The 24,975-nt window shown below is 42.5% G+C and overlaps 1 protein-coding gene across 27 annotated transcripts in view; it reads left to right on the top strand.

Moving 5' to 3' along the window:
* TCF7L2 (transcription factor 7 like 2) overlaps nucleotides 1–17,852 on the top strand; it is a 171,209-nt gene extending 153,357 nt beyond the window's left edge. For 4 of the 27 annotated variants that reach the window (XM_064717445.1, XM_064717453.1, XM_064717444.1 and 1 more), the window contains 8 exons: nucleotides 2,448–2,573; nucleotides 3,229–3,388; nucleotides 4,116–4,223; nucleotides 8,997–9,045; nucleotides 9,597–9,647; nucleotides 10,815–10,887; nucleotides 11,483–11,555; nucleotides 12,420–12,444. In XM_064717445.1, coding sequence (XP_064573515.1) covers nucleotides 2,448–2,573; nucleotides 3,229–3,388; nucleotides 4,116–4,223; nucleotides 8,997–9,045; nucleotides 9,597–9,647; nucleotides 10,815–10,887; nucleotides 11,483–11,525 — 610 coding nt within the window. In that variant the 3' untranslated portion in view covers nucleotides 11,526–11,555; nucleotides 12,420–12,444. Of the gene's footprint in view, nucleotides 1–741; nucleotides 799–2,432; nucleotides 2,574–3,228; nucleotides 3,389–4,115; nucleotides 4,224–8,996; nucleotides 9,046–9,596; nucleotides 9,648–10,814; nucleotides 10,888–11,482; nucleotides 11,556–12,416; nucleotides 12,446–16,477 lie in introns of those variants that run through there. The other 23 variants (XM_064717438.1, XM_064717437.1, XM_064717450.1 and 20 more) reach the window with 20 other exon arrangements.
* Nucleotides 17,853–24,975: the final 7,123 nt, after the last annotated feature.

The raw sequence follows: 24,975 nt of genomic DNA, 5'->3' as shown, positions 1-24,975 counted from the left end.
AGCTGCAGCTGCCTGTTGATGAAGGCTGCTGTCTCTGGAGTTTAGAGCCCAGTGAGTGAAATATCCCAGCTGAGGTCAGTGGAGGCTTTGCCATCCTTCAGGCCTTCACACAATGTGGGCATGCTGTGCTCTGCATTTAGATTTTCTCCCTGCTGGTACATGCCCACCGCACTTCACGCTGAGCCCTCATGTCAGACCAGCAGAGCTCTTCCTGCCTGCTCTCTGAAGGAAGGCTTTTCATCTCCATCTTCATCCTTCATTCTCCCTTTGTCTCTGGCCTAGCCAGCCCCAGCAGCTTAGTCCTTCCTCCCTGAAACACTGGGTCTTGCCTAGGACAGTTCCTTGATAGGATGTGCCTCAACCTTTTATCACTGTGCTTAGACTGTGTTCAGCAAGGTCAGGTTTTTTACCACCACTTTTATTTTTGATCATGTTTGTTAGTTATTTTTTTTAAAAAATCCAGCTCATACTGCCAGTTTTTATTTGCATTGTACCATGTCTGAAGGTCCCAGGTGTGTGAGAACAAATTTTAGATATGTCCAATCAAAATACATACACATGGAAGTAGAGAAAGAGCAGAAAAAAGTAATACAAAGGCCCAGTTTGTGTCTTGCTGAGGGTGAGCAGTTCTGTGGCAGAACTGGGACAAGGATGCCAGTCTCCTTTTCAGCCTTGACATTGTCTTCTCTTCTGACCTGCCATGAACCAAAGCATATCCTCAAATGTGTGCTTCTCTCCCAGCTACTTTTGTCAGAGAGTGGGAAGGCACTTGGACAACCCACTTGGCGATTTGTGTCCGTGAGTCTTTAGCAGAAGTAGGAATGACCATTTTGCTGCCCATTCTCCTCTTCCCTTGCCATCCCACCTTCCTGCCTCCCTTCTCTCCATGCCTTTGTTCATGAAGAACTGCAATTCTCTACAACTTGAACAATTTCACATTCTCCCTGTCAGTCCTTGCTCTTCCCACCACTGCCTTCAAAGACAAAATAGTTCTGTCTAATCACCCTGAGTACTACCAGCTGATAGACAAAAGATCCTCAGAGCTTGTAGTGGACAGTGCTCTTGTTCATGAAAGTACTTCTGTGTCATCTTGTGAATGTAGAGAATGTCTAGGCAGTCATGGGGGATGGTATTGTTAAGCTTGGCATTGGGATTTATAAGAGGGGAGAGAAAAAGATAACCCCACTATATTTCTGATGCTTATACACGACGATATCCATGGTATATCACCCCATTTTAAATCCTGTTGGATAGAAAAAAATCATTGTATATTGATGATAGAAGAAATAATCATTTATGTCATTGGGTGTTCCATAATCTTGGGTTGTTTTACTTGGATCAGATTGTGCAAAATCTAGGATGAGAGTGGGGATTTGCAGTGAGAAAAGCCCTTGCCAGATCACTTTAATTTTGGCATTTTGAGGAAAGTTACTTCTGAAACATAATTTTAGGCTAGAGCCCATTCCTTGGAAACCTGTTGACTTCCATGGGGGAAGGCAGTCAGTCATGCTGTGCTTTCTTTATTTACTGCAAAGCCTTTCTGAGACTGTTGAGAAACAATGATATAAGTCAATCCTGCTTTTGAGAATTTTGTTCATTTTTGTTCATTGAGAATTTTGTTAATTTCTCTTATATTTCATAAAATGTAAAAAGTCTGAATGATTGTGCCATGTTTGTGCTGCGATCCCGACCAAGCAATTAGATTCATGCAGAAGGATTGTGTATCCCTCTGAATCCACTTGCAGGACCGGGATCTGTCCATGTATATGACCATAAACCATAAAGCTGACAACATTTTTTTCTCTTTAGAAAGGCTAGATTGTTAAAGCTTTTCTAGGTTACTTAAATGGATCAAAAATTCCACAATCTTCCACCTTCTGTTAAAGCAGTGTGGCTCAGAGATTTATTAGACACAAATAAATATTTTTCTTTTGCTCCATCAACAAAATGTAGCTAATGAGGCATCTATAAGTATTATCAAAAATGCATCTAGAATGTGTTGGCATTAATATTTTATTTTGCTGTCAATATAGAATAAAAGATGTCATCCTAAATTCACAACATGATTCAAAACTATAAAAATTGATTCCTTGGCTGCCACACATAATTTCTCAGCAAAGAAATGGACTGGTGGATTTTGTTTCAGGTAGCTGAAATTCCACCTTCATGCAAGTTCATCCAGTTGAATTCGCCTTTTGTTAATGTTAAAAATCATGATGTCTCGTGTCAGTAATGATAATGAAGGGGAAGATTGGCTTTAATGACATTAGAAGAGTCATTATGTTTAATTTATTGCTAATTAATGCTGCCAGCTTTCATATGCTTTGTCTAGCTGTCATGCGCTTGTTATATGCCAGTTGTTTTTTTTTTTTTATTAATGTGTGTACACATCCCTCCCCATTCATTCATTTTTATTCTGACAATTTACACAGCTTTCTCTCCTCTAGGTTTCCTCCACACATGGTCCCGCCACACCATAGTTTACACACAACTGGAATTCCTCATCCGGCCATAGTCACACCAACAGTCAAACAGGAATCTTCCCAGAGCGACGTCGGCTCACTCCACAGCTCGTAAGTTGTTGCTTCCCCTGTCTTCTCTTTGGGATACTCAAAGCATCCCCTGTGCATGTGTGGCTTGTAAAAAGGCTTGGGTTTGTGATGTTTTTTGCTGTGAAATGTCATAGGCAATTAGTTACTAATTTCATGTGTTTCAACAAGGAAGTGGAATTTTCTTGATTGAGATTCAAGTTTCTTGACCAGTTTCTCTATTACTCAGTGTCTAGTTTGAATCCTTGAGATAACAGATGCATCATAGGAGACAAAAAAATCTAAGCATAAATGGCTTCTTCAAAGCTGCAGAGAGCTGGTATCAAGTTTAGGTTTGAACTGACGAGAGCCCATTGATAAAGAGGTGTAATTATTTCCTCTACTGTCATGCTCAAGCTCTCCCTGTAAGCCCATTTTTCTGGGGCCCATGTCCTTCCAAGATTCTTGTAGGGGCTCAGAGGGTACTTGGTAGTGTTGCATAAATGTGAGGTGAGTTTTCTTGTAGTGTTTTTAAGACTGTTGCCATACAGCAGCCAGGGTGAAGGGTCTAGAGAACCTTCTGGTCCTCTTCCTAGAGATTGCTGAGGATTGTTGCTAGAGAGAATGAGGGGATTAATTTAATAAACTCACAAGGGGTTCTCACTGTGAGGTCTCTGTCTGTTCTATTTTTACTCTTCAGAAAACATCAGGACTCCAAAAAAGAAGAAGAGAAAAAGAAGCCACACATAAAGAAACCTCTTAATGCATTTATGTTGTATATGAAGGAAATGAGAGCAAAAGTTGTAGCAGAATGCACATTGAAAGAGAGCGCAGCCATCAACCAAATCCTCGGTCGAAGGGTAGGTAACAAGGGACAGGCACAAGCAGGGCCTGAAACTGGGGAGGATTCACACCTTCTAGATCCCTGTGTTTTTCTGCCATTGTGAAAATGGATAGGGGAATTGCTAAATCAAAGGCCTTTGTTTTTTAGTTTCTGCAGGCACTTCTTGCCAGTGGGGTCATTTATGGGGAAGAGGAGGAGTTAATTAACAGCAGTGTTATTTCAGTATCATTTCCATGACCGGTTGATGAAAAAAATCATAAGATTTTTATTTTGGCCTAAGATAGGCAGAAAAGTAAATGGGAAATGAAAAACCTTTGAGTTCAGTACCAGTATCAACACCTGTGAGAGCTAGAAGAGGAGAGGAAGTGCCGGTGGGGGAGACACCTACAAAGCTGGAACTGATTTCTGGCTCAGGACAAGTGGTTCAGCTTCTGGACCGTCTCCCCTGCTGTCTTGTTTTTGTTTAGATTTCTTAATTCTCCTCTCTCAACAGGAGACAAAGGGGTTGAGTGCATGTAAATGATTAGTTGTGGTTCAGTTGATTTAACTGCAGTTATAATCTAGAGCTGTAAATAAAATACGAATGTCAGCATGCCAGATCATCAATTTTTGTCTCTTTTTAATGAAAATCGATTCTAACTGTATCTATATGTATAAATAACACACTTTCCTGTTAATATGCTTAAAAAGACCCCAACCACTAGTGCTTTTTATTTTGTCTTTTTGTCTTTTCTCCACCCCAGTGGCACGCATTATCCAGAGAAGAGCAAGCGAAATACTATGAACTAGCAAGGAAGGAGCGACAGCTTCACATGCAGCTGTACCCGGGCTGGTCTGCGCGGGATAACTATGTAGGTTCCTGTGTGGGTGGAAACTTTGAGTAGTAGAGCTTGTAGAAATGTCTGTGTGACCTGCTGAGCTATGACCATGCATTGCACACAAGCACTGCGTGGAAAGTCTCAGGACCCCAATGTGGTAATGACAACAGGCGCTTCCCTTGGTGATACTGAAACTATTGGAGGATAATTCCCACTTGGAAGAGGCTTTCTGGCTGGGACTAGTATGGGGTTAGAATTTGAGGATAACAGTAGAGCTCTGTGAAAAAAGGTCTTCCCTTCACTTTTACCAGCATCTGGAAATACTGTTTGGTTTGCTGGTCATTTAGAATTTCATTTTTTAAAACGAAATTTAAAATGCCCCTTGTATGCTCCTCTCCTTTCCACCAAAAGAGATAAATAATTAGTGTCTTGTGCTTATGTGTGTGAGAGTGTAGTGGAAAGTGGAAAAATGACTTATCCTAGCTTCAGAGAAGGACTGGCAAAACCAAAAGCATTATATTTTTGAAAGTCTTACTCTCAAGTGGGGTTAAATGAATTATTCCACACTTGATAGTTATGTATTTTGTTGATGTTTTCTTTTTCATGCCCATATTACCTTTCTTTTCCCCCCTACCCTCCTAATTTTTTAAAAAGTATATTGGAATTCATGATCAATTCATGGATTGTTTTAAAATTGATTCCTCCCTCTACTTTTCAGAAAGCCTGTTTTTGAGCTAAAAGTGCTAGTATTTTTTGTCTGTTAAAAAGCATAAGGGCAGCTTTATAACCCCTAGTACTAAATAGCTCCTTCCATGAAGGGTAAGCGGTGCAGATGGTAATAAGTGTTTGCAAGCCTAAGCCCATAAATTCTTGACAGATTTGTGGATTGGTGAGAGCTCTAAACCGTTTTTAATAGGATTATAGCAGCATCTTGATTTTTTTTAAAGTTAAATAAAAATCACCTAGAACTCTCAAGGTCTGTAACTCTGTAATAAACCCTTTTCTCTGCCTTCTAGTCACACTTTCCTGCAGGTTTGGGGACCAACAGTTCTAAGATTGATGCAAGTTTTAAGTAGAGTTACACATTACAGTTTTGCTGAAGTTTGTCTCTTCCATCCTCATCATAATCACTGCCTGTTTTACCATAAATATTCTGTTTCGCTCTATATGACAATACTTGCCTCTGTGAATCTGCATTTTTAAGTGTATGGGTGGGAGGAGGCCAGTTCAGAGTCTGCAGTGAAGCCAGGAGAAGCAGCAGCAGCTCTTTACACTCTTCTGCCATTTCAGTGGTGGAGAGTACACATGCTCACTTATTTAGCAATATGTACTTAGGGACAGTTTTTCAAATCCTTCTGTTTTCTTGATCATCTTTTCTTTCCACCGGGCTCAGCTCTCCCTCCTTGGTCATTACAGGTATACCTGTGCATGCTCAATTGTCCTTCCAGTTCAGAACATTCTTGATCCTGTGCTCCTCAGAGGAGACCTTTTTAAGCCTGATGAGGCACAGCTCCTGGTTAGCACATTTTCCTTTCCCTTTCAGCACAGTCTGGCCTGAGGCTGTCAGACCATAGGCTCGAGGTAGTTGCTCAGCACTGTGCAGTATCATCATCTTGGGTGTTCAAAAGGGAGTCTGGGCTCGACTGAGGTTTCGGGAATGCTCATTCTGCACAGTGACTGTGCCACCGACAGATGGGCATGTACAAAGCCTCGGTGTTTAGGACCTTTTACTTTTGTCCTCACTGTGTGAACACTGAGAAACCCTTTCTTCTCAAGCTAAAAAGGACAGGATGAGAGAGCCGGTGCTTTCCCAGCGGCTTGATGCTGTACCCCCAGGTGACCTTCAGGGGGAACCTTCCTGCCTGAGGAGAGCGTGGTACCTTTGCATCATCCGCAGGATTTATTTATGTCTCCTCTCCTGGTCCATTCACAGCTCTCCTGAGTGCCCCTCCTCCCTCAGCCGTTTGTAGGGTCTTGAGCCTTTCACACATCTAGCAGGGGAGTGACTTTGGGCTGCTTGAAGTGGTTAAATTGTTAAGCACCTCACATCAGGCTCCGGGATAAGGCCAGCTATAGCCCAAGTCTTCAGAGACAGGAGCAGTGCATTCAGGAAATGCAGCTTTCAGCCTCATGCCTTGTTGGTGTCACAAGGCACGTTGGCTCTTCCTGAGATCTGATGTGAGATGTTTAGCAGTGCTGAGTGCTGGACTCAGAAGTATGTAAGGGTCCAGTCACCTCACTCACTGTACCAAAGAACTCTGCAGACCTATCAAAGCCCATGTTGGTTTGGCTCTGGAGAGGGAGCTACCAAAATTGCTAACAGGTATTTACATCCATATTTACTTGCAGCATAAAAATTTTTATAGTATGACGACAGAAAATGTTACAATCTGCTCAAGTCTTGAGAAAATAATCTTAGGCAAAGAAAAAATGGTGCCTTCTGCAGAGTACTTGAAAACTGCTGCCACAGTTATTTCCTTAAATCCATATATTAATTTAGCTACATAGTCTAATATCCTCTTGTAGCCCAGAAATTGAACAAGCAAACCAGATTATTCTTCTCCCTGATGCTTTGAAAAGGGTGTAAAGAAGTTGATGTGACATGTGTCCATTCTTTGTTAGGAAGGAAGAGTTTTAAAAGCTTGTGTTGGAAAAGAACAAGAAATTTCTGGTCCCTGGCTGACATTCCTGTATATCAGCTGTTTTTAACAGATTGCTCCCTAATGGCATTACAGTACTTTAATACCTGGCTTGAAGAGCTTGTGAAAGGCAGGTGACTCCTGACCTTTGTTCTGGCTGGCCCTCGAGTGAAGAAGTTATAAGGTCTCAAATTGAAATAGCCCTTGAATTCCCAAATGTACTGCAAAAATTAAGCAAATTTGCCACAGATGCAGTCTGTTAATTATGCCAGTGGCCTCCTTGAGATTAAATAAAAGTCAGGCTTATGATCTTGAGGCAATTGTCTGGTTTTGGTTACACTGTTGAAAGCTGGAAAAAATTCACTGATTTTTGCAGAGTTACTGTCAATCTAGATCAATATAGATGGAGCAGAGTCTGAGCCTCTTGCATCTTTATGTGATACATGGATTTCAAGATACCATGCTTTTCCCTATTCTGTTCTCAGGGAGCTTTAGGAGCAATGTTGGTCTGCCTTATCTGCCTGTCATGTTAGACTGATGGCTGCTCTAGCAACTGACAACTTCCATATCCCAAAAAATTACGTCAGAGGTGTCAGAGATTATTTGTCATCATCATCAAGGCTGAAGGATTATGTGCCTGTTGTTTAAAGTTCCTTTGAGGTGGACAATTCACACTGCTATTTCCATCTCCAGAAAGATCTCATAAACCTGGAACAGCCTGGACAACAGGATGGCAGTTTACAACCCTGAGCAAGCACGGGGAATGAGTGTAGAAACCCTGTGCCACAAGGCCAGTTTTGTGGAGGAAAAACAGGACAATGACAGATCAATGTCCTACATTCACGTTGGGGGAATTTTTTACTAATACATTCCAGGAAATCTATCACAGGGAGCATCCCAAGTGTGCATGTGCCACGCTGAAGTCCATCTTAACCATGTATCTGGAATCCATCTACTGTGATAGATGCCCACTGTGTGGGAGAAATTCTTGGGTTTCCCAGATACATCCAATCCTTCAAAAGCTCTGTGAGATTCCTCCTTCCAAGATATGTTTGTTGCCCCTTGACCACAAGGGACTGCTGCTCCGAGGTCTTCTCACCAGCTGCACTTGCTGCCATGTCTTCAAAGCCAGGAATTCTTGTGCTGTTCACAGCTGACATTGCTGGCCCAAAAGCTGTTGCTTTTAGCATTTGGAGAGCTGTGAAAATGAAATTACTCTGTTGCCTACACTGGCCTTGTTGTACTAGTCTGCAAACCCTGTACCTCACTGTTAGAGGAGTTTTCTTGGAAAAATAGCTTTTCTCTTTTGAGCTGTGCTTATTACTTCATATTTTTTCTATTGGAAAGCAATTACTGTTTTTCCACAGAAGCTGGGCTCCCAGTTGTCCTCTCCCACACTGTTGGAGAGAAACAGAACAGGCTTTTCCCCCTCCAGTCAAAAACTGCAACAAATTTCATCATCTTGTGGTGCAGCATTTGGGAAAGGGATAGAGTTTAGCAAAATATTACTGGTTGTTTCCTTGTGATAGAAGAAAATGTGGGAAGGGTCTTGGCTATGTCTGGATTTTTTTTTTTTTTTTTTGTCCTGGCATTGCTTTCTAGGTTGTCAGTGGAACTTTAAAACTGCAGGTTAGGATACAGTCATTACTGTTGGCTTCCTTGTCTGCTTGAATGCTTGGGGTTTGGTGCTGAGGAACTCCAGGAGCTCAGTCTGACCTCACTCTCCCCTCTCTATTCTCCCTCTCCTTCCCCTCCCTGTCCCACCAATACATGACCACAAATGATTCCTGAAACTTCTGCATGCAGCAGCGTACACATGTGAGATGTTTGTGGCTTCGTGATGATCTTAGCTCAAAAGCAGCATCTTGCAAATCCTTCTGCCCTCACCTCAGCTGCCCATGGCCTTGGTGGGTGTTTGCACTGGGTGGGCAGCAGTGAGGCTGTCTGAAAAGTCACAGGGTGGGCAGGCAGAGTCAATCCTGGGGTGCAGCATCTCCTTGGGACCCCCCAAAGTTCCCCGCACAGGGGGTGAGCCAGTGTCACACTTCAGTGCTCCCCCTTGGGAGCTTCCTGCTCCAGCTGCAGCCTCATTACTCCGTGCCCTCTTGCAAGGACACTTCTTTGGGGCTTAATTCTAATCCTTCTCCTTTGTGTATGTTTTCTGCAGGGAAAGAAGAAGAAGAGGAAAAGGGATAAGCAGCCAGGAGAGACCAATGGTAAGTAAAGACAAGTCTAAACCTCTTGCTTAGTGGAAGTGTGGCAGTCCTGGTTGTGACCCTTATAGGTACGGGGGAGGTGGGCACAGGTCTCCTGGCCTCAGGGGAGCCAGTCCCTATGCTAGACAGCTTTTTATTTTTTTTAAATGCACTCCAATAATTCCCGCGTTACCGCCCTTCTAAACCTAGTAACCCAGCCATTGCATGTCAGAGCCTCCTCCTCCTCGCGCGGCACGGCCGGGTTTGTCCGCATGGCTGCCGAGGCCGTAGCGCAGAGCCGTAGCTGGAATGCCTGTGCCGTGGTTTATCAGCCGTGCGCTTCCTGCGCGCGCGTGTGTGCGTGTCCGTGTGCGTGCGCTGTTAATTTGGGCTGTCCCTGGATGTCCTGATGCATGCCTTACAGTGGTAAATCGCACCCATCTTAAATTAAGGAGGTTTGCCATTCTATATAGGAAATTAGAAATACTGCATAGGCAATCTCATAGTCGATCTTGAAGAAGCCCTAACTTAGTTTTTTTGAAGCCTTTGTATAATTTGTTCTTTTTTTTCAGAACACAGCGAATGTTTCCTAAATCCTTGCCTTTCACTTCCTCCGATTACAGGTGCTAACGTCATTTTGAGTCATTTAAAATAGTTTATAAACTGCTTTTTAATTTTTTTTCCTGCCATTATAGATTTTAACATTAAACACTTATGACATTAAGAAAAAAATACCATCCACACGTTTTGATAGTATTTATTATCTATATATCTTTATATCTATTATGTTTGATAGTATTTTTTAATTTTGTTTTTTGTTTTTGTAACAATTGCTATTAAAACAGTAATACAGTAAAAATAACGCAAGAGTTGTACTAACTGTGCAAATTGAATATGCAGTATTTCTTTAAAGAGACTGATAAAGAATGGAAGCAAGTCAGTAATGAACCTCCTTAATCTAATGGCATTTTTCATGGCTCCCACTAAGTCTTCTCACATTAGCATGCATACGCATTTTTTTATTATTATTTTGGTTTTGTATCTTTTTTTTTCCTTTCTGCTCAAGCCTGTTCATTGCAATTCACTAGCTGTACTAACTCAGCACCTTGCCATGCTTTACATTTTATTTTCTGGCTGATACTAACATACTCATTCCGCAGTCTGCTTATTCTTATCCATTCTTTAAAATACAAATTAATGAAAACAAGTAAATTGAATGTTATTCCAAAAGCTGCATTATCCCAGGAGATATAATTTCTTTTTTTTCCTTTCTTTTTTTTTTCCTCTTATTTTGTACCTGAGTTGAAGAAAAAAGCATGTTCAGGATCTAACTTCCATACTCAGCCTCTTTTCTTCCTTTTCCCCCCCTCTTAAAAAAAAAAAAAAACAACAACAAAAAAGAAACCCCAGCCCAAATCAATCTTGCCTGAAACATCCTGCTAGACCAACCACAAAGACTTTCCTCTACCTGCTCTCTTAAAAGGGAAAGAAACAGTCCTTTATAAAGGGATACTGCAGCTTTAATTGCAACAGCTAATCTCAAGAGTTGAATAAAAATGTAATTATCACTTTTTTTAACTTTTAAATCAAAAGTCAATATTTGCAATTAATAACAAGGACATTGATTTTTATTCCCTTTTTTATTTTTATTTTTTCCTTATTTTTACCTTTCTCTTTTTTCTCCCCTTTTCTCTCTTCCTCTCTCTCTCTCTCTCTCTCTCACTCCCCCCTCTCCCCTTTTCTTTTTTTCCTCTCTCCCTTTTCTGCTCGCTTTTCTTGAACTCATTCAGACCTGAGCGCTCCTAAGAAATGCCGAGCGCGCTTTGGCCTTGATCAACAGAATAACTGGTGCGGCCCCTGCAGGTGTGTATAGTTTTCCCAGACTCGCTATGGCTGATTTGCAGCTGGTTTATTTGGTACTTTCCCCTTTTTTTTCCTGCCTTGTTGCTTTGTAGCTCTGTGTTGTGATCTAGAAGACACAAGGGAGTGGGACACTGCCATCAGTAATCATCTCTCCGAAAGGGTTTTGCTTTTTTTTTTTCCTTTGTTGGTTGGTTGGTTTTTTTTTTTTTTTTTGCCTTCCTCTTTGCTGCTGCTAGCCAAAAACCCACTGTAAAACAGCATCAACCTTAAGCCCATCTGATCCGTGGCTCAACCACGCTCCTGCCTTCCAAGCCTCCACCCAAGGACAGTGGCTCCCAAAGCCCTTGATAACGCGGCACCGAGTGCGGTACCCACACCACACAGGCTCGTGGCTGTGTCAGAGATTTTTTTTTTTGGTTTTCCTTTGGCTCGATGTGAAAGTCCTGTTTTCCTTCCTGCCCTTGGTACGAGGGGAGATTACCAAATAAAGCGGAGGTGATTGCAAGCTGAACGTAGCTGTAGCTGAGATGACGCAGACCAAATGAGCTCTATCCACCATTGTGTTGTATTTTTTGTGTTTACCTTATGCTAACAGATGCAAATACTCCAAAGAAGTGTCGGGCATTGTTCGGGCTTGACCGACAGAGTTTATGGTGCAAACCATGCAGGTATAAAACTACCCATTAGGCCTTTGGGGAAATAAAAGCAATCTGTCCTCTTAGTGCATTTGTGTGATTTTATTTTTTTAATCTTTTTTCCCCACTCCCCACCTTTCTCTCTCCCACAGCATCAATTGCTAATAATCTTTGATCTTTGGAATTTCTTGCTAATTTAATGCCATTTTCTCTCTTTCTTTACCAATAACCTCTCCCTGGTGGTAGAACTGGGAACAAGAAAACTCAAAGTCCTTAAACCTGGCTTTTTTTTTTGGCGATTTTTTTGTCATTTTTTCCAGATTGTCAGCAAAATTAATGTTTAGCTGGACATTTATATTTTATCTTTCATTTGGGTCTATGTCCCTACCTGCAGAGGCTTTTTAAAAAAGGTTCTGGGATCTGCAGTACTAGTGGTTTTTTTGTTATTCGAGATGTAAAAGCAAGTGTTTACAGCTTATATTGTATTCATTCTTTTGGTATTATCTGAAAAATTAAAAAACAGCTACCTGTTGGCTACTATGCCTCTGTAAGGTTTATGTAGATATAATTTTTTAAATTATCCAAAATCTTTCTTCCTAATCCCAAAAATATATTTTTTCATAAATTTTATCCCAACAAGTGAGCTGTAAACGTCTGAGCTCTAGACAAAACTAATTACAACTTTAGTAGCACAGTTTCCAGCATTAAAAGGAGTTGAAAGACATCAGAGAGCCCAAATTCCGGCAGCCCATGTTCTACTGGAGTTTAATTCTATGTGTAACTCAGTACGTACTTCTTTCTTGGTGGAGGGATACCGAGTAGTTCTTTTCTCATTCCTTTTTCCTTATATGATCGCATTTGGTTAAATTTGTTGTTTCTTTATTCTGATACAAGCAGTCTTTGAATTTGGAATATTATGATGGTAGGTATTTCAACCCAAACCACACTCTGTGTGTAGTGATTCCTCTCCCACATTTTCCCCTCTTACTCATGCCAGTCCCATGTGCTCCATCTCATTTAGAATGTAGCTCAGATGTCCATCGTATTTTGTGTATGCACGCAGTCTTGTCTGTGCTTAGTGTCCAGGACTGAGGGTGGTGGTTTGTGTCAGTGTACCAGAGGAGGCTCCAGAAATGCCTTCTGCAGGTTGTATGTTGTCCCGTTTGAGGCATGGTATTTTGGGGTGCTGGGGGTTAGATATCAGTACCAGGACATGTGTTAAACAAGCTGGGAAAGCAGCAGTTCTGTAGTGCTTGGAGGGAGAAGGGTTCAGTCCAGAAGAGCTGTGTAGCTACTTCACTGTGTCAGGAGTTTCATGCTAGCCAAGGACTGCAGTGTTGTGTTTAGTTAGGCTCTGTTCTGTGGTTACTTTGCTGCACACTATCAGCAGATATTTGTGTAGTCTAGAGATACAGTATGTGAAGCATGTCAGGCTCTGAATGCCAAGTACCAGAACTGGGGGCACATCATGTTTGTGTTGCTTTATCTTTTCCTGGCTGCTTAAGTAAGCAACATACTTTTAAAACTACATTTTATCAGCAAGGAAACTTTTTATTTGGTCTGTACAGTGCTTGGGTTACATGTGAAGCATAAACCCTCTCTTAACTTATACCAGATTTTGGTCAGAAGTCTTTTCAGTGCATCAGGGACAACTTCAGTGGTATAGCTGATAGTTCTGGATTACTGATTCAGAGTCAGCTGCTTCTTTTTGTTTTGGTTTGGTTTCTTGTTTTGTTTTGTTTTTTCATGCATGGAGGCATTTTACCACTAGGTGTTAGAGCATTTCTCTCCTAGTTCTGGTCCTAATCATTATAACATTGCATTTGCTAGCATGGTAGCATTCTGTAGTACACCTTAGGTAGGTGCTAAAGATGTGCAGTTTGCTACTGTGGTGAAAACTGAGACATCTTTGCCTTCAGCAACTGAATAAACCCTTGCACTCTTCTGTGGCTTTTACTCATGGCAATTGCAGCATTACAGGTTTCCTGGTGCTATTCCAGGGCTAGTTTCAAAAGCAGCAAAAGTGGTTTCAGGTCTGTTGTGTTTGCTCTACTGATGTAGCAAGTTAACACTTTCAGAGCAATGCACCAGTGAATAATCCGTATTAGTGCTTCTGAGGGGGCAATATGTAGTATTTTTGTTCCAGCCTTTTGGAGAGCAAAATTAAGGCACAAATAGTTCCTTAGATTTTTGCTTATTCCCCCTCACCAGAGCTGCCTGGTGGTCTTCATGTCTGCTAAAATCAGGCTTGCATGGTTTGGGGGTTTGCCCTCTGGACCTTTTGTCCCACTTAACCCTGACAGGTACATGACCACAGGTAACCATGGTGTGATTGGCACAGATTGCAAAAATATCTCCCCCCTTGAGCCATCGTGATTTAAGTAAATATTATTTTCAGACTACTGAGTGGCCACACTATTAAAGAGTTTGGCAAAAGAAGTAATATGCTCCCTTAATCTTAGTCAAAAGAAAATTACTTCAGGTAGCAGAGCAATGTTTTTTTTTTTTAAAGGTTGTTAGCTCTGCAGTGTCAGAAAGTCAGGTAAACCTGGTTTAAAGCTGCTTTGCCATGGGAGCTCTTTCTTTCAGGCCACAGAACATAAATAATATTAAAAAGAAATTTGAAATGCTGGCTTACTAGATTCAAACTGCCTCCAGTTCAATAATTTACTGCCCTGTAGGTTCAGAGCAGTCCAGTTAAAGGACTTTTGGACCCCCATCAATGAGGCAGGCAGAGCTTGGGTCTCGGCTTGCAAGTAATTTTAATTTGGGGATGGAAAGGAGTCCTGCAGTCTCCAGATTGTAAGAGCTCATCTTTCCTTACTCAAGGGGCAGTGGGGAGCTTTGTGGAGTTTAACTGTCCTGCTTTGCCACTGGAGCTGTACAGAAGGTCCAGACAGGAACTGTGCACCTGGTAGTGCTGCACAGCTAAAGTAGGAAGCAGTGAGAGAGGAGAGGGGAGAGCAGAGCAGAACTGTCCCTAGCCAAGAGCCAGATATCTCCAGTATTGTTTGTTGATGGTAGAAGAATTAACAAGGTCTGTTTTGAGCCCACCAAATTAATTTTTTTCCTGTCTTTTAACGTTGCTCTAATAAAGCATGGTTTACAGCCTTCACTTGCTGTCTTCTATCTTTCTTTCTTTCTTTTTAACATTTAAGATGCATGGTTGTCTTTAGTTTTTAGCATGTATTGATCTGCAGGCTAACGTGGTTAAAACTCTAATAGCCCTAACCCCTTACCTTGCCATGTGGCACATGGAGCAGAATCTGAGGGCAGACCTGAGTCTCTGGAGGAAGGGATGTCACAGCACTGGTCCCTCACTGAAGCTGGTGAAAGATGGGGTACTGGGTTTGTTGTTCCCTTCCTGGCTATGAGAGATGATAGTTTTAACTCCAGGATCAAGGTAGTGTGGTCTCCTTTGCAAATGAGAAGCATCTCATTGCCTCGAGGGTGGAGCTTGGTTTAACCTAGTCGAATGCCATACCTAGGGGAGAACACTGGTGACCAGCAGTGGAACTGGGGCACCTCCTGGAGCGTGGAATGTCCCCTGGTGACGCTCAGCTGCTGTGCCACGCTCAAGCACTCCCTCTGATGGAGTTGCAGAGCTGGGGTGATGTATCCACTGGAGAGGGAGAGCAACCTCCTCCTTCATGTTGGTGGCTTTGTGCAGCATAGCTGAGCATCCAAAGTTCTCGTGGCAGAGCTGCTCCAGACAGGCTTTGTCCTATGCCTTGGGCTGTGACAGCACTTCAGCACCTCCCTTGGGAAGTGTGATTGTGGATCAGGGGGCTGAAGAGCCAGCATGCTTAGGGTCAAGGTGGCCACTGGACATCATTCTGCCAGATGCTGTGGTTGTTTGCCTCATTACTTCTGTCCTACTGCTAGAATTGTCCTGCACATACTTGGCAAGAGAGATGGTGTGAAACTGTCATCTGTTTTCATTGCTCCTTTACATTATCCAGTGGACAGAGGGAGGAGAAAAGATCTCTGTCGGATCACTTATTTATTTGAAGATGAGCGGCTCGGCTCTTGCGAGACTCTCACATGCCCTGGTGTGAAATTAAGATCCATGTTGCTCCTCACCTTTGTACCTGTCGTCGTGCTCTTCACCTACTGAAATTGGATCCCACTCTGGAGTTACATGGATGGCCTCTCAGAGGAAAATCCCCAAAACGCAGACAAGCAGCTTCCCAAATCTACCACTCTCCCCTAAAACAAAAAGTAAAACTGAGTCGATTTAAAGCCACAACCTGCAGGCCATACAACCAGTTATTCTTGTTATTTTGGATCATACTCTGTTTTTCCCGTTCTTTTCCTGTTTTTTTCTTCTGTTTGCTTTGTTTGTTCGTTTTGTTTTTATTTCCCCTCTCTCTCGTTCTCTCTGTTATATATCCCTTCTGTCTGACTGACATTTCTGAATTTGGTGTGGTTCTTAACAGAGGAGAAAGCAATGAGCAGTAGTTTGCAGCTGATCTTGCCTCCCAAGGGCAGGGCACCGTATGACACCGCAGGTGATGCAGGTGTAGCTGTAGCCCCATTGAGTTGGACAGTGTTATGGGACATCTTGAGATACCATCAGCTATCCAGGGTTTTTATTTTAGGAGGATTAAACTACTTTTTAATATTTTTTTTCCCATGTAGGAAAGTTTAGAACAGTGGGCTCCGAAACCCATTTATCTGGTTTTCTGATTATGAAAATAAGGAGGCGGCCTGAAGAGGAGAGGGATGAAGAGACAATTAATTGGTGAATCCTTTCCAAATCTGTTAGCCGAGGGGAGATTCCCAAGCGGGTTTGGTGCTGAGGACACCCTGCCAGACCCCCAGGATGGCACGTGGGGCCAGGATGCCACCCATGCAGAGCCTAGAGTAGCTGACTGATGGCTCTTTGCTGTAGATGACTGTCTCCATCAGCGTCTCTGCCCTTTATTCATGGATAACTCTCTCCCTGTTTCTAGGAGAAAAAAAAAGTGCGTTCGCTACATACAAGGTGAAGGCAGCTGCGTCAGCCCACCCTCTTCAGATGGAAGCTTACTAGACTCTCCTCCGTCCTCCCCCGCCATGCTCGCCTCCCCCTCCAGAGACTCGAAACCACAGACTGAACAAACGCAACCCCTCTCGCTGTCATTGAAGCCCGACCCGCTGGCGCACCTGGTGATGATGCCGCCGCCATCCTCGCTCGTGCTCGCTGAGAGCGCCGCGAGCAAGCCCGGCGCCCTGCCCGCCGCCAGCTGCCCCAACGGGGCCCTGGACCACCCGCCGGCCGCCCTCCCGCCGGCCGCCGCCGCATCCCTCGCACAGCCCTCGACGTCCTCCTTGCATTCCCACAGCTCGCTGCCGGGGACACAGCCCCAGCCGCTCTCCCTTGTAACGAAGTCCTTAGAATAGCTTTAGCCTCGTTAGCTCTTTCGGTTTCCTTTCGGGGGGATTGAATTCTGTTGGTATTTGGGGTTTTGGTTTGTTTTTTTTTTTTTTTCCTTTTCTTTTTTTTTTTCTTCTCCTTGTTGTCGTCCGCTGTTTGTCGTCGTTTCTCGGTTTCGTTTTTAATTTGTGCCATGTGGCTACATTAGTTGATGTTTTATCGAGTTCATTGGTCAATATTTGACCCATTCTTATTTCAATTTCTCCTTTTTAAATATGTAGATGAGAAAAGCCTCATGATTCTGCCAAAATTTTTATCAACAGCTGTTTAAAGTCTTTGTAGCGTTTAAAAAATATATATATATACATAATTGTTATGTAGTTCCAATAGCTTAGTTTTAAAGACTGATTTTAAAAATTAAAAAAAAAAAAAAGAAGCAATTTTGAAGCAGCCCTTGCCAGAGGCATTGGTTCTTTATTATTTGTATTAAATACGAGCTTGCGAACCAATCATTTTACATCTGGTTTTTAAACCTTTAAGGGCACAACGAATGCGGTGCCGCTACTACTTCTTTTTTTTTTCTTCCTTGTGTGAAACAACCTTTATTGTGATGTTACTTGTTATTGTTTAAATGTACAGAAACAAAGGGTTAAAAAATGTGTTAATATACCTTGTTCCATGGTGTTGTTCTTTTTGGGGGAGGGGACGCTACTCAACAATTAAAAGTATCACAACGCTATTGGACCAGTAGTATTTATTGCTTTAGAAATTGCTTGTTGTATCTGTATGTTGTCCCTTTTTAAATGTTTTTTTCTTCTTTTATTTTTTCCTTGAAACATTGTATAAAGGGTTTTTTTTTTTCCTTTAGTGTAAGCATCTTATATATAACAACTCATTTGTACAAGGTTTTTAAGTTTATATATAAATGTGTATATATATATTTTTTCCGGGATTTTGTTTTTGATTTGTTTTTGTGATTTTTTTTTTTTTTTTTTTTTTTTTTTTTTTTTTTTTGCTATATGAAATACGGTTGCCACCAAATGGACATTCGCAGATGCATTTTTTCAAGGATCAATAGTGTAAAGAATGAAATTGCTTTAAAAGCCATTACACTCGAAAAGACTTGAAAATTTAGCAAGGGAATTTTTAGCAATGCTGTTTGAAAAATAGCAAGGTCCAAGTGTCTCCCGTTCAGAACTGCAGCTGAATCCCCTGCGACATTAGGACTGTAGGCTGTGTGCAAAATTTTTATGTGCCAAAATTCTCAGTGACTTTTAACTTTCTCCCGACAACTTTATTATTTTTTTTAATGCTGTAATTTTTTTGTTCATCATGTTTTGCTGTGATGTTACATAGGTAGATATGTATGTAGTTTTAATGTCACCTATAACAGACGTGTTTGGTAGCAGATTGTCCGGAAAGCATTTAAAATGAAGAGGTATAAACCCTTAAGGGCCAAATTCTGTATATTAGATTATTCATAAAAGGAAAATCAGACTGCCACTTTTATGTACACTTACTACATACAGGTAGGTAGCAAACTTAAAACAAAAAAAAAAAACCTAGGCATGTTGATGTTGCAAAAAACGCTGTATAAAGCTGAAAAATTGTTCATCTGTTCATTCAGTGCCATTGTAGTTGACATGAAGCGATTGTAAAACTGTCTCAGATTTTTCTCTGGTTTATTAAGATGCTAACTATAACATTTTTTGTGAATACTTTGAATGTTTCCTAACAGTTGTGATGTTACTGTTCCGTTTTATGCTCTTATTCCGATTTTCATTTTTAATGGTTTGGAAGCCATTTTTTGTAATGAATAAATGTTCATGCTGTACAGTATCTGTAGCATGCAGTTCTGGATTAATAAAAGCAACTTAGTATGTGCAGAGAATGACTTGTCAACTCATTTATGCATTGACTGCATTTTATCTGGCTGGAAAGATTTTCAGTCCGACTGGAAAAATTCCTCGGGAAAAAAAGTGTGAAAATTGTGGCAAGTTGCAGCCAGCTCTAGTTGTGAGAAATCCCATTTCCTTTGCGTTCCTTGGGAACTCAATGGATTTGCATTTGCACTGGCCCTCTCCCTGCCCAGTGCTCTTTTGCATGAGTAGCAGTGATTTAAGATCCTTTTAATTTAAAGAAAATGGCATATCATTTGGCAGAAGAGAGCATGTGGGCTAAGGGAATGTCCTTCCCTGTGAAGTGAGCCTGACTGGTGGATGGATGGGAGACCAGGGCTAGGGATGCCATTAATTTTAATGTATTTCTGTTTAACCTGGTGATCTCACAACATAGAGCTGGTGCACTATAAAGGTCACACAGGAGAGCCCAGATAGCCTTAATTAGTAAAGTCTTTCTTCTGGCCTTAGGTTTTATCTTCTGGACAGATTTGAGTCCAGTTTTGCATATATTTGAGGGGTTTTTTAATGCAATGAGCCCTTGCAGCACAGCCTGCTCTTGGTTCTGAGAATCCACCATCCACCTGACAGCAATACCTGCAGATGCTGCAGGATGGAAGTAAATTTATGTGCAAAGATTCTTATTATGTTGTTGATTTGTTTGGGTTTTTTTTAATAAGTGGCGATTTAATTCCACTTCCTAATTTCCAGGATTCTATCTCAAGTGGATGTCACCATAGGGCCAGTCATCTTGGAAAATGTTAGCCATGGTAATTCCTACACTTGAGGAGAATGAAGTGTAAAGGTGTTGAAGTAGTTTTGTTCCGTGCCATTGTGCAGGTGCATTACTCAGGTACTGCATTTCTGTTTGGTTGGTCTTGGCAGGCTCTGCAGAAAGGGTGAGTGTTCTGCAGAGACCTGGGAACAGGCTGTTCTGGTAAGCCCAGCACTGGTGCTGTCCTTTCCTGTGGGGGCTGATAAAACCTGCAAAAGTGTCCATTGGCTGCGCAGAAGGAATTTCCTTTGTGAGGGCCTGGGAGGTGCTAAGTGAAGTATAATATGTAAGCAATATACAGTACTTTTAATTGCTAATATTTAATTACTGGTTTACAAGACAAACCTTTTCTTTGTTCAAACATGTTAGTAATGTAAATACGTGAATATTGTTTCTCATGTCCTATTAGAAGTATTAAGTCGTGGTGAATTTTTTATCAAGCTCCATTTATCTCTCTTGATCCAAGGCTTGATGATGTTTTTGTTGTGGTCTGACATGATGCTGCCCTTGACCTCAGTGGAACACGTTCCCTCATCAACCACAACAGGCACGTGGGCAGCATGGGTGGGAGAGGGCTCTGCAGTGGGGAAAAGGACATTGCTGCAAAGCCTTTTTGGAAGGTGCCAAATGTTGCTGTTGTTGTTAGCCAGTAAATTGAATGCAATGCTCAAATTATTCTCCGGCTAGTTAGGGTTTCTAGGGAGTTTTTAACTTCTTTTTCCTAAGTGTTTTGACTCTTGCTAGAGCATGGCCATCCATCAGCCCAACACATGTGCTGCATCTCTGCTGGGGATAGCTGCTCTCTTCTAAAGTAAGGAATAGTGCTCCAGGGAGATCTCTGAATGCCGTGATTCAAAGTAGACACCATCAAGGTATGATTCATATATTCAGGAAAATAATGTGTTCTTTGCCTCTCTGCTTTATTAGGCAAACTTCAGAAAGCAGAGTCCTGAAACACCATTGCCGTGCAGATTAGTTTTCCTTCTGTGTGTGTGGTGAGAGGCATGTGTTCCAAGGATACATTGAACAGGGCTTGTGAGTGGTGGAGAACTCATGCTGGGAACTTATTTGCTGTGGAAAACAATTGTATATCCCTGGGAAAGCAACTGCTTGTGTTTCCTCCAGGTTGTGCCTTGGCTGCATCCCTTTGAGGGATTGTGCCTTTAGATTTGCCTCCAAATTTCCCTTGCTTAGAGAGGAATTGAGCTGGGTCAAGGCACTGTAGGTGTAAAATAGGGTAAGAAACAGGCTGATCACCCCCAGATCCACACCCGTGAGGGCAGCCACAAGAGTGGGGTGGTGCTAAAGTGAAGTGGTCTGTTCTCATCCAGGGCTGCCTAGAGACAGCACAGGGCCCTGCATACAGTAGGTAATTCACTGAAGCTATTGCTTCCATCTGTTTTTATGGACTAAGGCAAGGAAGCAAGTCAATGTATTGCATGTTCGGGAGACATTTATTTTCCATTAGTTTTGTAAATCTCATTTTTCACTTAGCGTATGGAATTTTAAAAAGTTTAAGCAATTGCTGACTCAAAGCAGTGCCACATGGTTTTATGCTTTGCTTAAAAGAAAAAAATGGACAGGCAGGAAAAAAAAAGAGTAATCTTTAGAGTCCTGTTCATTTCATTAGACTATAAAAAAGATGTAAAGAGAATTTACAGTAAAATGGTTGCATAGGTCATTGCAACAATAATGAACGTTAATAATATTCTTATTCTTATTCTTATTCTTATTCTTATTCTTATTCTATTCTTATTCTTTTCTTATTCTTAGTTACAAAACTAATAATAACTAACAAAAATAATGTGTGTGAATGCTGCCCAGGTATGTCTGGCATACACATAGGAGTACTTTACCACCAAAGACTGGATGAAGGGTTTGGATGCTGTTTTGGGAGAGGTGCTCCATCTGAAAACTAAATTCAGTACAGGACTGAGATTGATCTCAAGTGATCTTTGTTGGACAGGACATCTAAAGCTTTTGGAGCCTTAAAACTATGAATATTCAAATTTTCTCAGATTGTAGCAATTGCTGTTATTAAAAAAGTGTAGACAGTTACTTTGGCATTCATTTTAAGATGTCCCTGGAAAACATCTTGAGATTTTTGAGACAGATCAGCTTTAAGTGATTTAATTCCAAGCACCCATCGTTGTCAATAATGTCACCAACCCATTTAAGGACCCTTTGACAACTGTATTCTTCCAGCCCCTGGACTGATTTTCTTCTGGGATCAATCAAAAATATTAACTCATTACTTTCATGCGTATACTAGGAGCGGCTCTTTCTCTGAGGTTGGAAATGCTTTTAAATTTGGGGTGGGGGGATATTAATCTGGACGTCTAAGGCAGTGGAGAACATGAAGTCATGCTCTCTGTCCATCTGCTTGACCCTCTCCTGATAATTCTTGAATACTCTGGCATTTTGAACCAGATTTGACAGCGGCAGTCGAGCTCTCAGAGATGATAAAGTCCCTCTGAGTTCCAGGGAAATCTCTGCCGGCGCTGAGAAGAGAGGCTTTCCAGATCCACTGCTGAAGAAAAGGCAGGGAGAGCTCAGCTGTTATCCATTCTCTCTGGCAGCATCCAGATGGCCAATTATCACACGTCTACTTCTGGACCAGCATCTGCTCTCCCCTGCCCAGCTGGCAGGCTGAGAAGATTAGGTAGGAGACATGGACAGCATTGGGATGTTGGAGGGAACAAGGGAACGAGTTAAGGGTATAGGGAAAAGTGGAAATACTGCAGCTGCAATATGTAATGTTATGTAAGACTGCAGTGGGGAAGCAAGGGGAGGGAAAGGACAATGGGGAGATAGGAGACACATCTGCAGGACACCAGGCCCTGCTAATGCTCCTGCTCACAGAGCAGAGCTGCTCTGGAAAAGTCAGTGCTGCGGGGTTTCCAGATTCTTGTCTCGTTCCCTTGAGTTAGCAGCTGGCACCAGCTCACTGATGGGAAGCACAGCCCCATTTAGGAGGTACCTGCTGGCAGGGGCTTGTGATGCCCTGGCCTGGACACCACCAGAACAGGGTGGAAAAGTCTCAAGGTGTTTCCACAGCTCTGTAGCACGGGGATGACTGAAGCTGGGTGTGCAAAGCAAGAAGGGTGGGTTTTTTTCAAGAAAGAGAGAAAAAAGATTATTACCTTATTTGCAAACAAGCCCATTTGTAGTAGCTGGTTGCCAGGCATTTGCAAACACCCTGGTTTTAATCTCCATCAGAAATTATCTCCTTTGCTCCCTTATTTTGCGTTCCCTTTTAAATATGCTGCTGGGGTATTTTTGGATCTAACTATATCTTTTTAATCAGTTCCACCCACCCCTTCTCAGCCCCCGCTGCTTCCCTGCCTGCTCCTTCTTCAAACTTATATAATGGCACATTATACAAAATAGCTAAGCAGGTGGTATTTTTAAAGACAGTGAGTGAGCATTTTTTTGGCCTAAATTTGGAACGAAACAGATGGATTTTAAGACTCTGCTTTTTCTATGAATAGTAACCGTTGTTCTCTACTGCCTTAAACACCAGTTTCAAGACCACCTCCAGCAACCAATCAGCACACTGTTATTTAATTATAACAAAATTCTTAGCTCTGTCTGCTGCTGCATGGGCAAGTGGGGGGCACTGGATCAACTTCTGGAGCCAGGCAGACTTGCCAACAATAATTTTCCTTTTCCCAGAGGGCCGAGGGGGCCTGGAGTGGGTTCCAAGTTCCTCCTAAACTGGCTGTTCAGTTTGGGCTCCCTGACAGAGTGCTTGAAAAGGGTTATAGAAAGGCAGATAAATGCACTTCTTGTTGCAAGCTTCCCTGACAAGCCAGGCCTCCAGAACAGTGATCTCATTTCTGCCTTATTATTGGTGGTGCCAGATTTTTTCCATTAACAGGTAATTGAGTCGAAACTAAAATAAGCAAAGTTTGTTTTATCCAATGCGTTCTCTTGCTTGCTTGTGAAAGAAAAACACTTTAGTGAGGGGTTTGCTTTTAATGTTCATGGAAATGTATTTACATCTCACAGATTCCTCCCTGCTCTAGTGTAATTAACCTGACTGGTCTTTTTGTTATTGTTGTTTTGATTTTTAAAGCAAAGATATTGGCGAGGCTTAATTCATTTTACTAACGGTTTGAATTCCCTGAGAGCAGTAGGGTTGAAGTTGTCCATTCTGTGCATGGCCACAAGTGCTCCTGAGTGTGCATTCACGCTGTGGCCTTGGCTTCACCCATGGCCCCAGAGGGGAAGCAGGAGCAGGATTCTAGCAGGATGATTCTGTGCAGCATTTCCAGGCTCAAAATGAGACTTCCCTTCCATGGAGGCCACGGGGACACCGAGGGGACCAGCCAGTGTCTTCTGTCCTGACCAAGCAGGGACACAACATGGCTGCCCACAAATTGCTCATGGTCTTGCTGAAGATTGTTCTTTGTTTCTCACCCATGTGTTTATGAGGGCCAGGAGTTGGACTCGATGATCCTTGTGGGTCCCTTCCAACTCAGCATATTCTGTGATTCTGTAATTCCTCAGCCAGCTGCTTCAGGCATCCTCAGGCCAGCAGGCCGCCTCTCCCCTCCTCACCTGCAGGAGAGCCAGCCCTGCCCTGGGTGAAAGGCTGCAGCTTAACAGGAAGCAGCAAGCAATGCTGAAGAACAGAGAAGTTACATGTTTGTGGCTTTGCTGTTTTGCTTCTGTTTCCAGCTGCCCAGAGTTAGGCTCCTGCCTGCTTTGCCCTTGTGAGGGAGGCCGTGTCCTCCAGCACTACGGGGCCCTGGGTGCTTTGCCCACCTGCAGCCCTGTGACAGCCACATCACCCTGTGAACGCTTCTCCAGCCTTGTGCAGAGGTGTAAAGGGATGGTAGAGGTGGGTGAGATGGAGCAAGGAGGGTGCTGAGCTCAGGCTGTGGGGTGGGGATGGTGGCTTGTCCCAAGACCCTGCAGCCAGGACAGGTCAGTGGGTGGCTGCAGAAGTGCTGAGCATGGCAGCGGTGCCGCCTGCCAAGCTCCCTCAGCCTCACTGCCCCTGGGCTCTGTGAGGCCAATTACCAATTCACAGAGTCTGTTTTCAGCACAAACAGGACCTTCAAAGAGTTGGGAGCCTTTCTGTTTTGGTTTTTTTATTTTTAATGTCCTCCTTAAAAAATGAAAGCAGAAAGACCCATACTTAAAAGTCAAGTAGATAATTGTTTCTAACATAAATTTCAAACATTATCTCTTCCTCTGGGCAGGTACTGCTGAGTCAGTTACGCCGACTGCCCAATGGCAAACTGCGACACAGTAATCCCCATTTGAACTTGAACACATCCTCTCTAAAGTAGCATTTAAAGGGGTTTGGTTTGTTCTGTTTAATCACCCAACTTTTGGCAATTTTCTTGCTGGAGGCTTTAGCCAGCTTTCATCTTTGATGCTGAGACTTGCCTGGCAGTGAAGCTGTAGGAG

This window comes from Zonotrichia leucophrys, chromosome 6 (assembly GCF_028769735.1).
Source record: "Zonotrichia leucophrys gambelii isolate GWCS_2022_RI chromosome 6, RI_Zleu_2.0, whole genome shotgun sequence".
Lineage (NCBI taxonomy): Eukaryota > Metazoa > Chordata > Aves > Passeriformes > Passerellidae > Zonotrichia > Zonotrichia leucophrys.
This window is presented reverse-complemented; position numbering and strand designations above follow the sequence as displayed.